This window comes from Neolamprologus brichardi, chromosome 13 (genome assembly GCF_056152115.1).
Source record: "Neolamprologus brichardi isolate AB-2024 chromosome 13, ASM5615211v1, whole genome shotgun sequence".
Classification (NCBI taxonomy): Eukaryota; Metazoa; Chordata; class Actinopteri; order Cichliformes; family Cichlidae; genus Neolamprologus; species Neolamprologus brichardi.
In genome coordinates this window covers 12,190,011-12,209,284 of record NC_142116.1, presented here as the reverse complement: position 1 = coordinate 12,209,284, position 19,274 = coordinate 12,190,011, and the positions used below count along the sequence as shown (strand labels likewise).

Genomic DNA, 19,274 nt, shown 5'->3' with positions numbered 1-19,274 from the left:
TCTTACTGTGTTACACTCTGCAGACATGTTGGAGATGGAGTTAGATCAGAACCTGTGTAGACTTCTTTTAGTTGAAACTGAAAACCTGTTCAAAATTCAGATACTAAGGACTGTGTGGTGGACGGCACATTGCAGGCCAAACTTATGAACCTATAGTATGTTATCCTAGATCAAGGCCATCATCAGAACAACTCATTTTACATTGTGGACCACACAAGTCGGCCAGACAAGTGAAACTGTAGTAAATGAAATTAAAGAAACTTGTCAGCCTGACAAATTTACACAATTGTAAAATAATAAATAAAACAGAAAAGCTTCTTGTAGTTCATCAATTAATTAATTACAATAGTAAGGTATAAATGTCCATGGGAGAGCTCTTTATCCAGAGGAAAAGCTGTAAAACTTATTAAAATATGTTTAAAAGTCCAAAATTTATCCCCTCTTTCACATTTTTCAAAGTCGTCTAGTTCTGTAAGTCCATTTGGGGTCTGATTCTCGCCCCTGGGCCTTATGTTTATTACTACTGCTCTAGATTAACAGTATACACCTTCAAAATGGTCTCACCTAAGCATTATGGCATGCAGTCCAACAGTGCATGAAATGCATCCAGGTATAAAGGCAAGATGCAATTACAAAGTAACACTTGTGGACTGGCTATACTGCAGAAACCGTGCGCACTAAATGTCGTGTTTCTTTGTCGTAAATCACACTGTAGCTCATAAAAGGCTGAAGTTTATATGTAGTTGTAGTAAATGTTTTTTTTCTGCCTGCGCAGTTAAGAAGTTACCAAGAATACTGTGAGGTTTGCATCACTCGACAGATCAAGCAACAGTTACTTTTGTCACACTCTAACTGGCTCACAGTCGCAGACTTGTGAACATGAGTACCTAAACACAGCTAACAGTCCTGTGCGGGTGTGTGTGTGTTGGGCAGAGTGAGCCCTCTTGTAGGCTGAGCCAGACAGTCTCAAGGGTTGTGTATTTCTGTTGTTTGCATATGTGTTGAGTGTGTGTGTGTGTGTGTGTGTGTGTGACTTTGTCCACTCTTTCTCTTCCTCTCATCCAACTCTGAGCACGTATTTTCTCTCAGGTCAATCCCCTTATTGTTAAGTTACATAACAGCACTTAGTGAAGTAACAATCTAGCGGTGACGGTGCTAAGGGCCGCAGGATAACTGTACTTCCTCTCTGGCACTTCTCTGACTGAGAGCTGTGCTTAAAGTTGTTGTTGACATTTCAACCCGCTTAGTGGAGTTGAAATGTTTCTTTTTTTTTTCTTTTGAAAATGGAGTGGATCTGTTTCTTACATGAGTCAAAATGTCTGGAATTAATTTATGGAAATGAAGTCATATTTACCACAGTTTGGGGTTTTTTGGTGAAAGAAATTGGAGCTCTCAAACTGCTGAGGAGGCCATTCCTGGAAGCCTGTGTGGTTTGCCATCCTGTCATTTGAGGCATGGGAATATAAATGTCATATTTGAAATGGTTTTTAAGGTGTAGATGATAGCAGCAGAGGTTTGGGGCTGCGTGTCTTTGGTACAATTGATAAACTGAAAATAGTACTCTTGGTCATTGGTTGGTTAATGGTTTATTGGTTTTAATATTCAGCAATGGCCAAAAGTTTTGACCCATCCCTCATTTGTTTATATTTTTCTTCCAAGGAGCCAGGCGTTGTTGTAATTTTTAAACTGGTCTTGAGCAATAGTTCTCCAGGCTTTCTGAGGGGCTTTCAACAGTTTTCTTTAAACACTGGTTTCTTTTTCACTCATTTTCAGCCAAATCCTTGCACCTGACCATTTCCAAAAGAATGCCTTTTGTTTGCTTGTTAAGCCACTTAAAAGTGATCATCCAGGCATAAAAAGCCATCTAATTCAAGGGATCAATCAGTATTCATGTCTGAATTGTGCCTTTAGTCACTTTGCTACTAGCAGATTGTCACAAAGTCATTTATTTCCTTTTTTTTTTAAGTTAAATATATGAAAAATGTCAAAGATAAAACAGGTTGATAGGCCAAAAATCCAATTTTTGGGAACAACAACGTGATTCCCAAAAAACTGTTTGCCAGAAGCAGTAGCTGAAAGTCATGTCTTTAAGAAAAAAAAGCACATTTAGCAAAGACCAGACACAGGACTTCAGAGATGCATCTGGCCTTTCAGCTGATCCATCTGCCTCATCAGAAATGCTGTTAATGGAAGGGTGGATGTCAGGAAACCATTCTTAAAGCTAGAAATAGGGAGAAAAGACTGACATATGCCACATTACAGAAGAACTCGACTGAAAATCGGTGGCAACATGTCTTAGGCAGTGATGAATCCAAACTGAAAATGTTTGGCTCAAATTGTCATCAGTATATATGGAGAAGGTCAGGAGAGAGATGCAGTGGGTGTCAACAGCCATCTGTAAAATACAGAGCAGTCATGGTTTGGAGCTGCATTCCTGCCAGTGGTGTTGGGGATCTTGGTAAAATTGATGGTAGATCTTCAGATTTGAATCCAACATACAATATCCTCTGGAGAGCATCTGATTGGCTACAGGTTCATTTTTTCAGCATGGCAACAATAAAAAAAAATGCCAATGCAGCAATTTCTCATGTCTGAAACAAGAAAAATAAAGAAACAGGGGGAGGTTCAAGACTTCTGCACAGTATTCTATATAGACCTAAATTATATAGTATTCATATGTAAATAACTTGTGTATCACATCAAAAGAACCATATAAAAGCAATTTCTATTGATGTGGAATGTCTCACTGTTATAGATGCATATAGCTGCCATGACAGCATCCACTGGTTAGCAAAGTGGTGAATCTTAGTTGTTTGAAACTGAGTAGCTTTGACTGAATCCACACATTTAGTGATTCATGAGTCATTAGCCAATGAGCATTTCCTTTCTGAGTCCAGAAATAACTAACTTACAGCTGAACTTAATGTTTCAGTTAGTATGACTTAAAGTTGGTGGTTCGATCCCCATCTGCTCCAGTCTGTATGCCAAATATCCTTGGCCAAGATACTTGTTGCTCTCCGATGCATCCATCAGAGTGTGAATGTTAGATAGAAAGCACTTACATAAAGCATAGAAAACGTGATTGTACGAATGAGTGAATGAGAAAAAATACATCCATATTTTGTGCTGTCTAAATCAAATCAAATCAAATCACTTTTATTGTCACATCACATGTGCAGGTACACTGGTACAGTACATGCGAGTGAAATTCTTGTGTGCGAGCTTCACAAGCAACAGAGTTGTGCAAAAATACAATAACATAAAACAAGCAAAATATAAGAATGGCTATGATTGCATAATATAAATAATATTAAATATATAATATATAATATTGCATCTATGATTGCATAATATAAGAAAAACAAGTGTGAACCCTATAATTCTATCACCCTAATGCAGTTCGACAAAGTATAGTTTTAAATTAAAAATTAGAGTCTGATAGATGCCTTGGGTGGTTGATATTCACCTATTGCACATATAGTGGTACGGGCATATATAATGTGCGAATACACACATTTTTTAAATCATGCATAATGCACAAGTTTACTTGGAGTCTTTTAAAAATTGTACAGTATTGTATACGGTATACGATACTCGCAGTGCTGCAGCTCTTGTAGCACAGTCTGTTCTGCTTAACAGACATATGCAGAGTCTTCACTGTGAATTGCAAAGTAATTTGTGAAATGAATTCCTGAAAAGTTAATGAAATGTTAGCCTCTCCTTTTCAGAATAACTCCAGCATACAGCATGTATTTATATGTATGAATGACAGCCAGTATACATAATTTTACTGCTCTTTGAATATCTGCATTAGCATCGGCCTGCGATATTCAGTATGCGTTATTAAAAATAAACGGAGAGCTCATTTGTTTCATCTTGTTTCTACACGAGCTTCTCTTTAAAAAGCTAGTTATACTAGATGTCACATCATTGTGATAGCATCATTTTCTTCCCATTATCACATTGTCTAAGCAACTCCGTGTAATTATACATCACTTCAAGTTGCTCTGTCTGCACCGGTCTCCGCATCATTACCGACATCTTCTTGTGTTACAGAGTTTGTCCACCAAGGCAGCCATCAGCAAAGTGAAGTCTGTATCAGGAGAGCTTATAATTAATGCCCAGATTCACTTGTGACCTATAGGGTTACTTCTTTTGCAGCACAGAATCAGAGATGCCCATGCATGTCTCCTCCGGTCTATTCATAGACGAGGCAGAGTGACTCCCCCGCCTCTGAGTGACTGTTTCCTGCTTTCACTCTTGCTCAATTACTTCTCCTCTGACTCCCACATGTGGGTCTCCAGCTCTTTGGCAGGGAGGCATATCTTGTGGAGGAGGCAGGCTGAAGCACAGCTGACTGGTGGGGCGAGCTGTACTGTGCTTGGGTTTAAAGAAAGACGCCAAACTGTGGCACCTCCTCCGGTGTTGCTTTTAAATTCCCTTTCACTGCAGTGCACTACACCTCCCCTCGCTCCCTCCCAACAACTGGCCAAATTAAAATGCACCATCAATTCATCACTCAGCCACATTGTTTAGCCCACCCCGCGCCCCACAAAAACACACCGGTTATAATTGCATTTAGAGCAAATATCGATATATCATCATGTAAATGGTAACGCGAGAGCCATTCTGAAAGTGTAGCACTCTAGGATTAGGCCCAGAGGCAAAAAATGGAAAGAAACAGAGAGAGCAGAGTTATAAAAGTGCTGACAGACATACAGTTAAAATGTAGGAGGATAGTGTCACGCTGTACTCATCCTGTTAGATGATGTTTTTCTAGTACTTTCTCTCCCACCTACCCCCTTTTATGTCTTTATTCTGCTGATACAACCTCCTCCTGTCTGCTGACTAACTGACCCACATTCCTCTGTGTGCCCTCAGTGTGTGTGTGTGTCTGTGTGCCTTCCTGTACCATCCTCTCTATCTTTGCCTGCCTGGCAAAAAAAAAAAACTAAAAAAAACTGTGCCATGTCCCTCAGGCTTCAGCAGGAGCCAATTAGAAGAATGCTCTTTAGAGTAGCATCAGTCACTGAAGATAATGATTGCTAAAATGCCTCATTTATTTACTCACTCTCCGTTTTTCTGCTTGCTGCTGTGTTTTACTCAATTTGGAAAGCAGGGGTTGCACAAGTGACATTTCTTAATTAATTTAAATAAAATGTGCTCTCTGGGACGAGGCTCCCTCTGGTGGAAAGGCCAGCCTCTGCAAGGTAAATGAATAAACATAGTAAACGGAGCGATAATGAATTGCTTGATGACACTTCAGACAGTCCAGAAATCGTGATTGGAAGGTGTTAAGACTGTATTTAAAATCTACGGTAATCCCAAATAAAGGATTTGGCTAAAAGGCACCTAACTCTAAGCACTGGCTCTACATTTTATTGGCAGTTATATGCATGCACTGTGCTGCTTTGCATTGTTAAGTATTGTGTGCGAGGCGCTGCCTCCCAAGGGGACTGCTGATGCAAATTATAACTCCAAGTACAGCGCATCACTTATCACGCTTACCCTGATATATGTGTGGTAGCTCACTAAAAATGTAAAAGTATAAATACTCTAAACAACCTCACTCTGTCTAGACAGCCTTTCATTAATGATCTTTGTCACTGCTTTCTTGAATTTCAGGTGTAAAATATCAACTCTCTTAGCTTCTTTGGGATTTTAAGGACAAGAGGTAGGGTCAAAAATCAGGAGAGGAGAAGTCATTTCATCCACCAAGCTGTGACGAGATGGCTCTAATCGACAAGCATAAAGTGAAACGCCAGCGGCTGGACAGAATCTGTGAGGGTGAGTGTGGCGAACTTCTTCATTCTCTGTCTCTGTGTGTTTACATTTGAAATGCTGGCTATACATTCAAATATTGATTTTTATTTTGTTTTAGGTTGCAGGCGTTCTTGTGACTTTGAGTGGGCACATGTAACTTTTGAGTTTGTCTGAGTAATTCACTCTGAAGTTTCCACAAGTATTTAAGCTTTTTAGCCCGCTGCTACAAAATTCAGTGAAAAAGCCAGCGGGATCGTTTGCATAAGTGTGTTTGTGTGTGTCAAAAGGGAGCCTTGGGACCCGCCGAGGCTCCAAACTTCATCTTTGAAGGATGTCTAGCCCAGAAAAAAATGTGTGTGTGTGTGTGTGTGTTTGGGTTGATGGCTGAGGCTTGAGTTCGATGTTTCCACATTGCTGGAAGAATGAAGTAGGGAGACTGTAATAAAGCGAAGCACTCCTCAGAGCCCTGGGATTTGGTGGAGTTGGAGTTGATTTGTGTGTTTAAGATGGAGAGAAGCACAAAACAAAAAACCTTTCTTTTCTGCACTTTGTCTTTTTGTTTTTTACCGAACAATCAACAGGCATCTGTCCAAACTCATCAGCTGCGCCAACACTTTAGTGCCATACTCAGCACTTTGTATTAGATCTACAAGCCATCGAGATAAATTTAGCACACACAAAAAGTGTGTTTAAAAGCTAATTTACGAGCTCATTAATTCATGATTTATTTGAAAAATGCGGGGATCTTACACCTCAACAACCTCGACAGTCAGACAAAACAAGCCTCGTGAATAATTTACAGGTTTATCGATTTATTGTTTAATCAAAGTAATTGATATTTATAATAATGATTAGCTGCACCTCCTTGCTGTTTATTTATTACCCCTGAGAATTCCTAGATGTTTACCAGTGGTGTTTAAAGTATGAATGCAAATGTCCAGCATAACATTAACATAACATAACATAACATTCTTTAACCTCCCAGCTCCCTGGTATAATGCAGGGGTGAGCAATGTAGCCTCAAAATTATACCATGATATTTCAAGGAAATTTGCAATAGTGGTATATCTGAACAACACTTTATCTGTGACTGCAGCTTGCAGGCAGCAGCATTTATTAGTGTGAACAAAGTGAAGGATATTTTCCATCCTTCTTTTCCAGTAAGCTTGTGTCGTTGATGACAAACTACCTCATTTGAAGTGTAAATCTGTTGTGGTTCTAGGAGCAGCAGCATTATAGACAAGGGTGATATAGCATAAGTTAAATGTAAGCAGACAAAGTAGCCTTGGCAGTATTCCCTGGACATTTTCAGTAAAAGTATAAATAACTGCTTAACACTTTAACAATAACTAATGTTACTTGTAATTCTTGTAATTCTTCAAGAGCTTGCACCATATTGTCACATAATAAAACTTCAAGTGGAAAATATTTTCTGCCTGGGATGTTGTGCCTTGGGTTGATCTTTTTAACAAGTTATTCTCTTCTTCTTCCTGCACATCATCACCTGCTAGTGTCTGCTATTATAGTGTTTTTGACTGAATCCTGAAACAGTATTATTTTTTTGTGTGCACATTTTGCAAAGTATTGGTTGGCTTTGTTGGAGGTTAGATTCATTTTTAGGGACTGAATCATCTATGGAGGCTGACTCGCTGCTCTCTCGCTCTCAGACATCTCTGGGCTTGTGTCGTTGTGCGTGTTTGGGAATGTAATTGCATGGTGTTGTTATATCATTGATATCATGATGGGACACTTATCTATCCCATAAATGTTTTTTATGTCTGTATAGTGGTGGATGTTAACATATGGCACATCCCCAGTACAGAGTCCAGGGGATGACTGGCTCTGTGTTAAAATAGCACAGGTGAAATCATAGTAAGCGAGTGGGCTGCATGTGTCCTACAAGAGAGCAGACTCTCGGCTAAATCAAATAGAGTGTTTCCAGTAGTGAGAACATGTCTGCCTCTCTGTACTACATGTGAAAAAGTGCAAATTTGACAATGTCCAGACGTGATTTTTCTAACACCATCTGGAATTAATCTGAGAAAAAGAGCTGGACAGTCTGAATTGGACTTTCTATCAAATGAATGTAGTCTTGCAGTCAGTGAAAATTGTCTTTATTAAAAGCTGCCAAAAAACTATAAGCAAATATTTTTTGCTTGCAAAAGAAAAGTAATTTTAGTCATTTGCATGATATTATGGTATTCTTGGACACCTCCAACACGTCACATATAAACTTACTTTATTATTTCTAAGAAGAAAAAACCCACTAAGATTGGGAAACACTACTTAATAGATTTCTTAATGAATCCTTGATGCTCTCAGTTTCCACCCTCACAATGAGATCCACATGTGGCATCTCAAACCTCTCCAAACCACCAACCCTGCATGGAAACACATTTCCCCTCCTTGTTTTTTTTAATGGAGAGTAATTACAGTGTGCTGTCTGTGGAGGCAATATCTTAAACAAATCCAAATCCAAATCCAGTTTATTTATATAGCACGTTTAAAAACAAAACGTTTGCCTAAAGTGCTGTACAGAACCACAGGGTAAAACACAGGATACAACCACTGACACTCACATAAAACATAATAAAACACATAAAAACCATATCAACTCAAGCCAGTCTGAACGCTATCAAAAAAAGGTGTGTTTTCAAAAGCATTTTAAAAACAGGAAACGAAGATGCCTGTCTAATATTTAAAGGCAGCGTCTTCCAAAGTTTTGGGGCCATAACTGAAAAGGCTCGTTCTCCTCTACGTTTAAGCCTTGATTTTGGGACAACCAACAGCAGCTGGTCAGCTGATCTGAGGGTCCGTGAAGGAATATAAGGCTAAAGTAACTCGGAAAGGTATGGGGGAGCAAGACCATTAAGGCATTTATAAACCAGTGTTAGGACTTTGAAATTAATTCTGTAATGAACAGGAAGCCAATGAAGAGAAGACAGGATAGGTGTTACATGTTCATAGCTGTGGGTACCAGTTAAGAGGCGGGCAGCAGCATTTTGAATGAGCTGAAGACGAGCAAGAGATCGTTGGCTGACTCCAATAAACAGTGCATTACAGTAGTCAAGCCGTGTTGAAATAAAGGCATGTATTACCTTCTCCATGTCACGTCTTGACAAAACTGGCTTCAGCTTAGCTATTTGCCTCAGCTGGAAAAAGCTTTTTTGCAACACCAAACTAATATGTTTGTCCAATTTAAAATCTGAGTCCATAATGACTCCCAAGTTTGTCACATGCTGCTTGATATAAGACCCTAGCCAACCACAATTTACAAGCGGGCTGCATGAAATATTATTAGGTCTAAATACAATCACCTCTGTTTTACTCTCATTGAAACTCAAAAAGTTCAGAGCCATCCAAGCTTTGATATCTTCAAGGCAGTTCAAAAGGATTTGGATGGAGCCTGGGCCATTTGGTGCTAAAGGCAAATAAATTTGGCAGTCGTCTGTCTGTGTTTTCTAAAAATAGACCCCAAAGGGAGCAGGTATAATGAAAAAAGAAGAGGGCCAAGGATTGAGCCCTGGGGCACCCCACAAGGAAGGGGGCCTGAGGTGGACTCAAAATTTTCAACTTTAACACTAAACGTTCTGCCACTCAAATATGAGCGAAGCCAATCCAGTGTTGCAGCTTTAATGCTAACCAGGTGTTCCAAACGAGAGATAAGAATATTGTGGTCAACAGTGTCAAACGCTGCAGTAAGATCTAAAAGCACAAGTATCAGAACTTCCACAATCAGTAGCTAAAAAGATATTGTTAAAAACACATAAAAGTGCTGTTTCAGTGGAGTGTAGATGTTTAAAACCAGACTGAAAAAGTTCTATGATAACTTTGAAAGGAATGGAAGTCTTGAAACAGGTCTAAAATTTGAGCAAACTAAAGGGTCAAGGACATTTTTTTAAATAAAGGGCTAACAATTGCATGTTTAAAACCATCAGGAACCACACTGGAAGTAATACTGCTATTTATAATAGCAAGGACTGAGGTTCCAATTGAAGGGAAAACCTCTTTAAAGAGCCATGCAGGGATCACATCCAGGGGAGAACCATAAGGTTTAATTTGACTAAGCATCTCGTTAAGAAGTGTAATTGAGATGGGTTCAAACTGCTATAAGGCAGCTGAACAGGGACTAAATATGGATGGGTCATATGTAGGAGGTACTATTGCTGACCTGATGGACTCAACCTTGTTTACAAAAAAAGAAAGAAACTGATTACATCTATTAGCAGAGCCTTCCACCCTGGAAGGCTCTACACCTGGTTGGCATTAAAGCTGCAACACTGGATACATGGCAGACTGGGGCACATTTAAAATAGAACTGATGGTCTTATAAAGTGCGCAGGATGATGACAATTTGATGCAATCACCTGAGAAAAATGGCTGTTTTTCCTCATTTTTCACTGTATTTTGATAGCATTTCCAACAGTCCTTTAACATTTCAAAAGAAACCTGCAATTTGTCCTTCTTCCACTTTCGCTCTGCTCTCCTGCATTGACGTCTGACTGCTCAGGTGGCTTCATTTAACCAGGGCTGGGGAATACATTCAGGGTGCCTGGTTTTTAATGGGGCCATAATGTTTAGGGTCTCAATACAGGTTTCTTGGAACTGCAAAAGCAGCCCATCCAGACTAAGTCCTAAACTAATTTCAGGGTCAATAAAAGCATTTTTTTTTAATAAAAGTTGAGGAGAAGAGAGCAGCAGTGGAAGAATTAAATATTCGACAGTACCTGGGTGGAGCACGAGCTTTAAACTCATGCACAAGAGAAATGTCAAATAAAACAGGTTTGTGATCAGAAAACATGGAATCTCCAATTTCCAGATTAAAAACAGATAAACCGCATGATAACACCAGGTCAAGAGTGTGCCCCTGCTGGTGTGTAGGGCCCCACCACACACCCCCATCGCCCGATTGAGGCTGGGGAGCAATCTGGCCGAACCTACTCCCCCCCACGAACTGGGGCGAAAAAAACCAGTTCGGCCCAAAACATCGGCGCCCCCAGCCCCTGGCCAAGCGACGGGGGAGCATCCATTCTGGTGGATGGTGCTCCATTCTCGTCTACCACCTCCGGTTGCTGAAGTGCCTCACGCGGCTCCTCCACTGCTTCACCACCGTCGGAACACCCCTGTGGGGGTGGCACCCAGGCCCAGAGCAGCGCCGCCAGATCCCCAATCCTTTTCAGGTGGTGCTCGGTCTGGTCCCGCAGCTCTTCCTGCTGGCGACGCACCTCCGCCGCCTGCTCCCGCTGGATAGCCGCTGTCTCAGCCATCATCTGGGACAGCTCCTCCCTTCCCTGGCTCTGTTGTGGGCCCGTCGTGTCGCCTCCTGGGTTTCGGCACCAATGTGGCGAGAATAAGGCACGGCGGGACCACGGAGTATCATTTAGAGCCATCTTTATTCACATCTCGCCACAACACAACCCCAACCCCTGAGTCCCCGTGTTTTAACACGGCGGGCGTGATTGCGGATGCCATGCAGGTGCGTCCGCACGGCACCGCAGACCACGCCCCACCACAGTCATTTAAAAAGTCTTTTTAAACTTTGGTGGTCGGTAGATTACCGCACACACAACCGGTTGAAAACATCCCAGTTCAAACATCAAAAGTTCAAAACTGGAGGGGGGAACCGGTACATGGAGTTGCTTGCAATTAAAGTTATTTTTAAAAACTGTCAATATTCCTCCTCCTCTACCTGATATCCTTGGAGCATTTAAAAATGAGCAGTCGGAGGGCAATATTTCAGAAATGAAGCTAGACTCACCAATTTTCATCCATGTCTCAGACCCAATTCATTTGAAGAAAAGAAATCGTTTATGACAAACGTTTTACTTACTATGGACTGGGCATTTATTAAAGCCATCCTCGTTGGAGCTGGAGTCTGGGCAGAAGTTGTCTGTGAAGCCCAAGTTAATGGGCGCAAATTCACAAAGTTTATTCCACGATGCCCAAGACGTGAAAAACACCGGCAAGCAGGCTCACGTCCATTCAAGCTTACGACAAGAACCAGACAAGGTGCAACATGATCCAGGAGACGCCTTGGGATGCGATGGAACAGACTATAATCCACTGGAGCAGCCGCTAGAGAAAAAGTAAGGCAAGCTTTAAGCTTCACTAGCCGACCAGCACGTTTACCGCGGCGTCTGCAACGATGCGTTGAAGCAGGAAGCGCTCCGCATAACAGGTAAGCAGGAACATAAGCCAGGGATGGGGGATACCCTGTTGTTTGTCCTTGCTGATTTGTCAGAAAATATTGAAGATCCAAAAGTTTTTGGCGTTCATATACCAGTCGCGAGTTGATTTGGGTAGCACAAATTGTAAAAAACAAAACAAACAAAAACAGAATTGACAGAGACAGACGGCAAGCCGCACACACCGGCGCCGTCTTTGTTCAATATATAACAGTGTTGTGTGAGCTGCCTTGTTTGTTCCACAGTGTCAGCAGTGTCCATATCTGCACTACTTATCAACAATGAAGTCACTGCCATAGATGAAGGGGGACTTTTTTTTTTCTACTGCAGTTAGTCATCACAGCTGCTCTTAAAAAAATCTGTAGAAGAGGGTGATTCACATCAGGGAAGTTAAAAGATCAGAGGGTGGTGAATCACGCTGCTTTCACGGTAGCATTAAATCTACTGAACCATATAAAAAGAGTATTTTAAAACCAGAGGCATGGGGTGTTCTACACCATAATGTCAAAGCCACCCACTATTATCTATAAACAGAGTGTTGGGACTGAGGCGTGAAATAGAAATCAAAGTTCATATCATGTGTATTGACAAAAATAAGAACGTTATGGAGTGATTGTGATTGCGTTGTTGTCGTGGGCTGCACTTGGCGAGACGGCAAGAGGAGCTTCTGTAATCTCCATTTATCTTCTGAGGATAACTGTGTCAATCCAATACTTGTTTCACAGCAGAGCGCATTGATTACATCTTTACTCATTGTGATGAGTGGCTAACTGAGCTGCGCCTGCGGACTAAATCGAATTCGAAACGGCTGATCAAGTGTGGCTGTTTACTCCCATCAAAGGTAGTCACGGTGCTGGAATGTAGAATTTACTGGAACGGTGCGTGTTTTTCTGTTGAAGATATCCGATGAGATTCACCGTCCAAAGATATTCACATCGCAGTATAGAACAAATACTCGGATTTGAGATTTTGAAAACAGATGCTGTTCGGCTTTTTGCCTGATGAAGCACTTCTGACGGTTAATCAATAATCAGTTTGGGCTTTCCCGCAAGAAGTTGTCTTACGAAAGTTGGTAAACTTCCCAGAACTGGAAACAATGTTGTCATTTGTTCAGTTGTATCAGTGGACAAAAGGCACTCATTAGATGCATGAAACAACGCCACTGCTCTTTTCCCTAATGCTTCAGTTTTTTAAGATTTAGAGCTTAAATGACCAGGTGTTTGGGGCAGCACAGTGGTGTGGTGGTTAGCGCTGTCACCTCACAGCAGATTTGTATACACCAGTCTGCTGGGGCCTTTTGTGCCTACTTAGATTCCCTCTGGGTACTCCAGCTTTCTCCCCAGCAGCGACATGCATGTTAGGTTAATTGGTGATTCTGCATTGGCTCTAGGTGTGAATGTGAGCGTAAATGGTTGTCTCTCTGTGCTAGCACTATGATAGGCCCTGGCTGTTGCCTTATTATAGTTGGGATAAGCTCCAGCAAACCCGTGACCCTGATTTGGATAATCAGAAAAAGACCCGTGTTGATGCAGTAATCAAAAGACTGCACATTGAACAATGCTGAAATTCATGACTTTTAGTGGACATGACAGATTAAAATAAGTCACCAATTCCTCAGGAAGTCTTGTCAAGCATATTTTACGATGTATTTATTTATTTATTTATTTTTTTTTTATGAGACTGTCTCATTGGTTCTCTTCTTTTGTGTGTCTTCTGTCCTGTCTTCTTCCCCCTACCCCAGCTCTTTGGTGCAGATGCCTGGTCCCACAGGAGGTCTCTTCCTGTTAAAAGGTTTTTCTTTCCCATTGTCACCAGGGGCTTACTCACAGGGGGCTGTCTGCTTTTCTCTGTATTACTGTAGGGTCTTTGCCTTTCAATCAAAAGCGCCCTAAGGTGACAGTTGTTGTGATTTTGCGCCATATATTAACTGTGACAGCGGTGATCAATAATCTCTTGCAGTCGATCGTGCTCTTGTTTTGAAAGTTCAACCACAGCACTTTCTGTATCCTATTTCTCTACCGGGAAGCTCATCAGGCTACTATTGTGAGACTCATCTTGCAGTCCGACAAACTTCACGACCCGTTTCAGACTGCAGGTGACGGTACTCCTTGATTTGCTCTCTTTTCTGGGAGCTGGAGGGTCTCTCCAACCAGGACCTGCAGCTGGTTGAGAACTGGTTCTTGTGCTGCTACAGTGTTATCTTACTGATGGTGCAGAGCAGCAGAAGGAGTACCCTCACAAACTTCATTTTAATGAGGTGCACTTTGAGTCAGTTCAAGTGATAAGAAACATACATTTAGTATGATTTATGCATGTATTAAAAAAATAAATCATGGGTAGCACAGGAGCTGTCGCTCCTGCTGAAGCGACAGCTTTCATTGATTTAGGACACTGGGGACTGGACTGAGATAGTGTGAGGGCTGGTTCCAGCCCCTGAGGCTTGTACTGTACTGTATCCCCCCTTGTATGAACTACGTAATGAATCTGTAGTTGTTGGGAGTTAAACAACAACAGAATCAAATAAATTTGTTGCACATGTGTGACAATACTTTTAAAAACTGCACCAACCAACTACTGACTAATCAGCTAATTGTGTCAACACAGAGGGAGTTTATTAAACTTATTAATCCATCATGAAAGTGAGTCCTAATTGATTACAGAGATGTTTCTGCTTGTTTCTCATTTGTTTAGTTTTGATATCAGCTTCTAAAATGTATATAGTGCAAATGTTCCTCCTCTTTGTGGGTTTGATAAAGTGCCAAGAAGAGTGTAACCGCAATAAGGGAACTATGGCAAACATCTGTTGTGAGCATCAGTTCCCATACTCTCTCATTCCCCCTCCTTTTTCTAACTCTCTCCTCTCTCTGTCTCCTTCTGTCTGCTCCATCTGTGTACCCAGCATGCATTGGCTTGGGCAGCAATGCAAGTTGTTGCCATTGCTATTTAGCCAGAGCTAACTGACTGATCCAGGCAGAGACGGGGTGTGAATGGCGCTGCGATGTGAACTAGGTCGCAGCGACAGCATGTTCCTGAATGTTGATTTACAAGTTGAGAATCTGTGCTTGGACGCAAACACCACAAGGTGGGGTAGTGGAATTTGTCATGGCGACTCCAAGTGCTTTAGCTGGCAGTTAAATAAATATGTTAATGCCTGATAATGCATCTTGTTTTGTCATGTGTACAACGGGGAGAAATGTTTTAACAGAGAGTAGTAAATAATGTGGCCAGTCAAGCCGCTACACTGTAAAATTTTGCCCGTGAATTATTCATCTCCTCGCATTTAACGGACCTGCACGCTTTTCCATTATAACCAAACGCTTCAAATTAAACAGAGAGGACAAGCAGGGACGTAGTGGGGAAAAAAAGGGTGGAGTTGTCCTGATGTCATCCCCCCCCACACACACCCCCACCCCAGAGGGGAGGGGTGAGGTGCATGGGGCCTCTGTATCCTGAGCTTTTTAGCACACTCAGGGCTCTGCTACATATACCTTTTTGCTTTTAACCCTCCCTTGCCCCCCATTATCCACCCTACTCTCTCCATACTCTGGCATCCAGCTCTTGTGTGAAGTCATCCGAGTGGTGCCTGGGTCAGAGCTCCCCCCGCCACCATCCCACCACCCTGCCTTCGGGCTTGTTCCAGGCTCCTCACCAAAATCCACGACCCCTTTATAGGCTTTATGGAGCGCAAAGGAGGGGTAGGGAGAACTGAGCGAGGGGAGCAGAAAAGCAAAGATACAAAAGTGTTATATTGGGAGGGAAAAACACTGTCATGTGTGATTTTGTTGTTATTATCATTAGCATGTGACTTTGCTTGTTTGTTTTTCTACGTCTAGTGCCTCTACAGTATTTGGCTTTGTTTATGCTGGCATACAGCACTTTTGTTAAAAGTTGGAAATGAGCTCCTGGAAAAAATCAAATGCACTCCTCAGCTACGACAGGGAGTATTTAATGACTTGTGGCTTCCTTGGATCAGGCTAGGGACTGGATGAAGGATGGGCTGGAGAGGTGGGATGATGGGATGCACGCAATGGAGATGGATTATGTGTAGAGGGATCACAGTGTAACATAGCTGACATAGAGGAAATTCTGGAGAATTTGCAGGCTTCTGCTGCTGTGTGTGTATATGTAGCAGCAAAAATGGAGAAAATTGTGTCACTTATGAATTTTTACCTGTGTATGATTGTCATTTAGATAAGTACCAGCTTCATTGTCATCTACCTCCATTTTACTGTCCATTCATTCCCCATGGAGTTGCCTTTAGACACAAATAATCCCACTGGAATCACATATAAGCCAGTCATGTACATAATGTCTGTTAAGGCTGCATTGCAATTCATCTGACAGCATTATTCTTTGCAGCAGTGTTGGCATTGTAATCCCATTTCCAGTTAGTGCCTCCTGCCTCGCGCTCATGCATAAGTCAATGTGTGTTTAACATTCGAATCATGCCTTTGGTACGTGGCGTGTCACACTCTAGGAGACAGTTGTTTTTTATTCCTGTTATATTCACTTTGAGTTAGCGTGTGATTCCTATTCATGTATGCACGCCAGACCAAGGCCAAGGCTTTAGCAGCGGTCTGCGCGTGTGAATGAAAAGGAGCATTAATGAAGCACCGTGGCCGCTGCTATCTGTGCTGCATGTCAGAAGAAGAGCAGAACAGGGTCAAAAAGCTGAGTGGGGATATGGGATTGCTCAAGCCAAATATCTGTGTGTGCGTGTGGAGAGACCTCAGATTTCTAAATCTGCTTGTTGCATGTAAACCCTCTGATTTGACATTCGGTAAAGCATGCAAACATTTTGTATGATAAGACCATGTGGACACATAAAGTGACCCACGTCTGGTTCTCCCGCTGGCTTAGCTGCAATGTTTGAGAGGGCTGAGTGACAGAGAGTTGAAGCATGTTTATTAAACAATGGCGTTCGTATTGTGCAATGGATTAGCCATAGGTCTAGCAATTGCACACCATTCATGTAAATTGCTTCTTAATGCGTTTCTCTTTAATACTGAGAAAAGTGCACTCTTCTGATTCTTAAAAAGTAAAACCAGAGAAAACGTAGAGAAGTATTTTCTGTAATCTATTAATGCCATAACTGCATTTTCACTCGAGGTTCATTTACTTGAGGCTTCTATACGTTTTAGAGCTTTTGAATTTTTAACCAGTCAAATCTTATTCAGTCTAGGGTCTCTATAAGCTTCTGCTGGGGTGGTATTATATTTGTTCTAAAATCCTCGGCTTAATTCCTAAATCCTGCTGTTACGGGAAATCTGGCGTTGTGTGCACAGTCAGGGAAGTATGGCAAATGTTGGAACATTAAAATTTGACAGTCAGACATTGTTTAGTTTGAAGCAAACAGAACGCCGTGATTTGCTTTCCTGTTAGGATTAGATCCGCAAACCCTGAGCACACACCTCTGCTCCCGTCTCTCTATTTGAAGTTGACTTTATGGGCATGAGTGATCTGCTCTGCTGTACTGAGTCGCTCGAGAACCAGGGCAGAAAAAGTAATGAGAGGAGCGGATGAGGTTAGGGAAGGAAGTCGGTCTTTACTGCCCTGCTGCCCTTGACACAAATGTGGATATATTAATGAATATACTGACAGAGAGCTAGCGATATTTCTTTTCCCAGCTCTAAGCAGCATTATTCAGTTCTCAATAAAAGACTGTCGGCCTTGCGATGATGGTTGTAGGCAAGCGTCTCAATTAGGAATGATATGTGTGAAGTCTGACTTTTGGAAATGAATAATCATTTTGGATTATGACAGCATGGAAAGTTGCTTCTGTGTTGACCAAGTTCAACATTAAATACAGAAAATACTGCGTGCCTTCAGGTGGTGAATGACACCCGTAGATTAAATGAATATAACCCCCCCATTGGTTAATAAATTCAAAATGGGATTCAAAAGTGACCTCCCCCCTCCATTCCTCAGCTTTGATTTAATAATTCATCTTTACAGTCTGTTTTAGATCTTTGTGATGGTGCACTCGTGCCTCCTCTCCTTCCCTTTTAATTTCCTTTCTCACATGAAGCAGGCTAGCAGTTCAGAAAAGCTCTCAGAAAACAGCCAAAAAGTCTCACTCTTTGGTCTCTTCCTTCTTTTAATATTATTTAAAATATATTAGTGCCAATGAGTATTCGGGAGTTTTCCATTAACACCGATATTAACCAAGGCTTTGGTCTTATATATTACCACACCCTCGCTGTCTCTGAGAGGGAATTTCAGATGGACACTTCCTCACCTTACATGTGTTTTCATGCATTAATAAACAAGATCCAGATCGGGATCGGGTTTCAGCCACAACGGCATGAAGTAAGACCTGCAGAAAGCTGGGTAAGTACACCTTTAGAGCCACGCAATGAAAATCACCTTTTTTAATTGAAATTATAAATGTATCCTGTTAATTACAACTTAATGAATGTCTCTTGGATGATACATAGCACACTTTGCTTTCTTTTCATACGCCTCCTTGTTTGAACAAATTGAAATGAGATCGTGTTTTGGTGCTCTTGCTCAGCGAAGGTTGTAGGTGCATTGGGATTAACTGCTGATACAAAAAGATCCCTCCCTCCCCCTTCACACACATATGTGCACACACTCGTATCCCCCTCCCCGGTGTTTTAGTTTTCTCTGCAAAGGGGCAAATCCAGATTACAGAGCCTCCCTAAGTGAAGGAGATCAGAGGAGATTTGTGAAAGAGGGGGAAGGTGCTGTATTTTACTGACAGTAAGATGCATATAGATAGAACTGTAATATAAATGGCCAGATTAAATTATACTGAGGGTCTGTACAAAGTGACGCATTTCACTCATTCATTTTGAGGCCAGATGTTGCGTGTGGATTTCATCATGCCTTCTGCAATCACTGTGCATTGTCATTTTCATTGTCCTGCATTTTACGTACAGACAGCAGGTCTGACTGATCCCAAATCAAAGAGAGTGAGGCACTGTCAGTAAGCACCACAGAGCCATCAAGGACATTTCAGAGAGAGTTGGGCAGCAGTTGCGTGGTGGCTCTGCTGCAAGCATGGGGCCTGGAGGATTAGTGTCCAATCAGAGTGGATTTGATGTTTACTGACAGCACATGGGACTTAGCTGGGAGAACTATATTTCATTTGTTTTCAATGAAGCTGTACGTCTTGCCTGGCCTCCCCTCCCCTCGCCATCACTCGGCCAAACTACGTTCTGAGACCTGTTGACGGCAGCGCAGCAGCAGCAGCTTCAGGTAGGTGTCTCTGAAAGAGCGGGTAAGGGATTTGGGAATGGAATCAAAATCACTGGCATTACCATGATCACGATACTCATCACCATCACCAGATACGCTCGTATC

General features: G+C 41.8%; 1 protein-coding gene across 5 annotated transcripts in view; it reads left to right on the top strand.

Annotated features, from left to right (window-relative positions):
• LOC102781227 (C-terminal-binding protein 2) overlaps nucleotides 1–19,274 on the top strand; it is an 80,026-nt gene that overhangs the window by 21,071 nt on the left and 39,681 nt on the right. For all 5 annotated transcript variants that reach the window (XM_035904727.2, XM_087850177.1, XM_087850178.1 and 2 more), the window contains one exon: nucleotides 5,626–5,787. In XM_035904727.2, coding sequence (XP_035760620.1) covers nucleotides 5,730–5,787 — 58 coding nt within the window. In that variant the 5' untranslated portion in view covers nucleotides 5,626–5,729. The remainder of the gene's footprint in view (nucleotides 1–5,625; nucleotides 5,788–19,274) is intronic.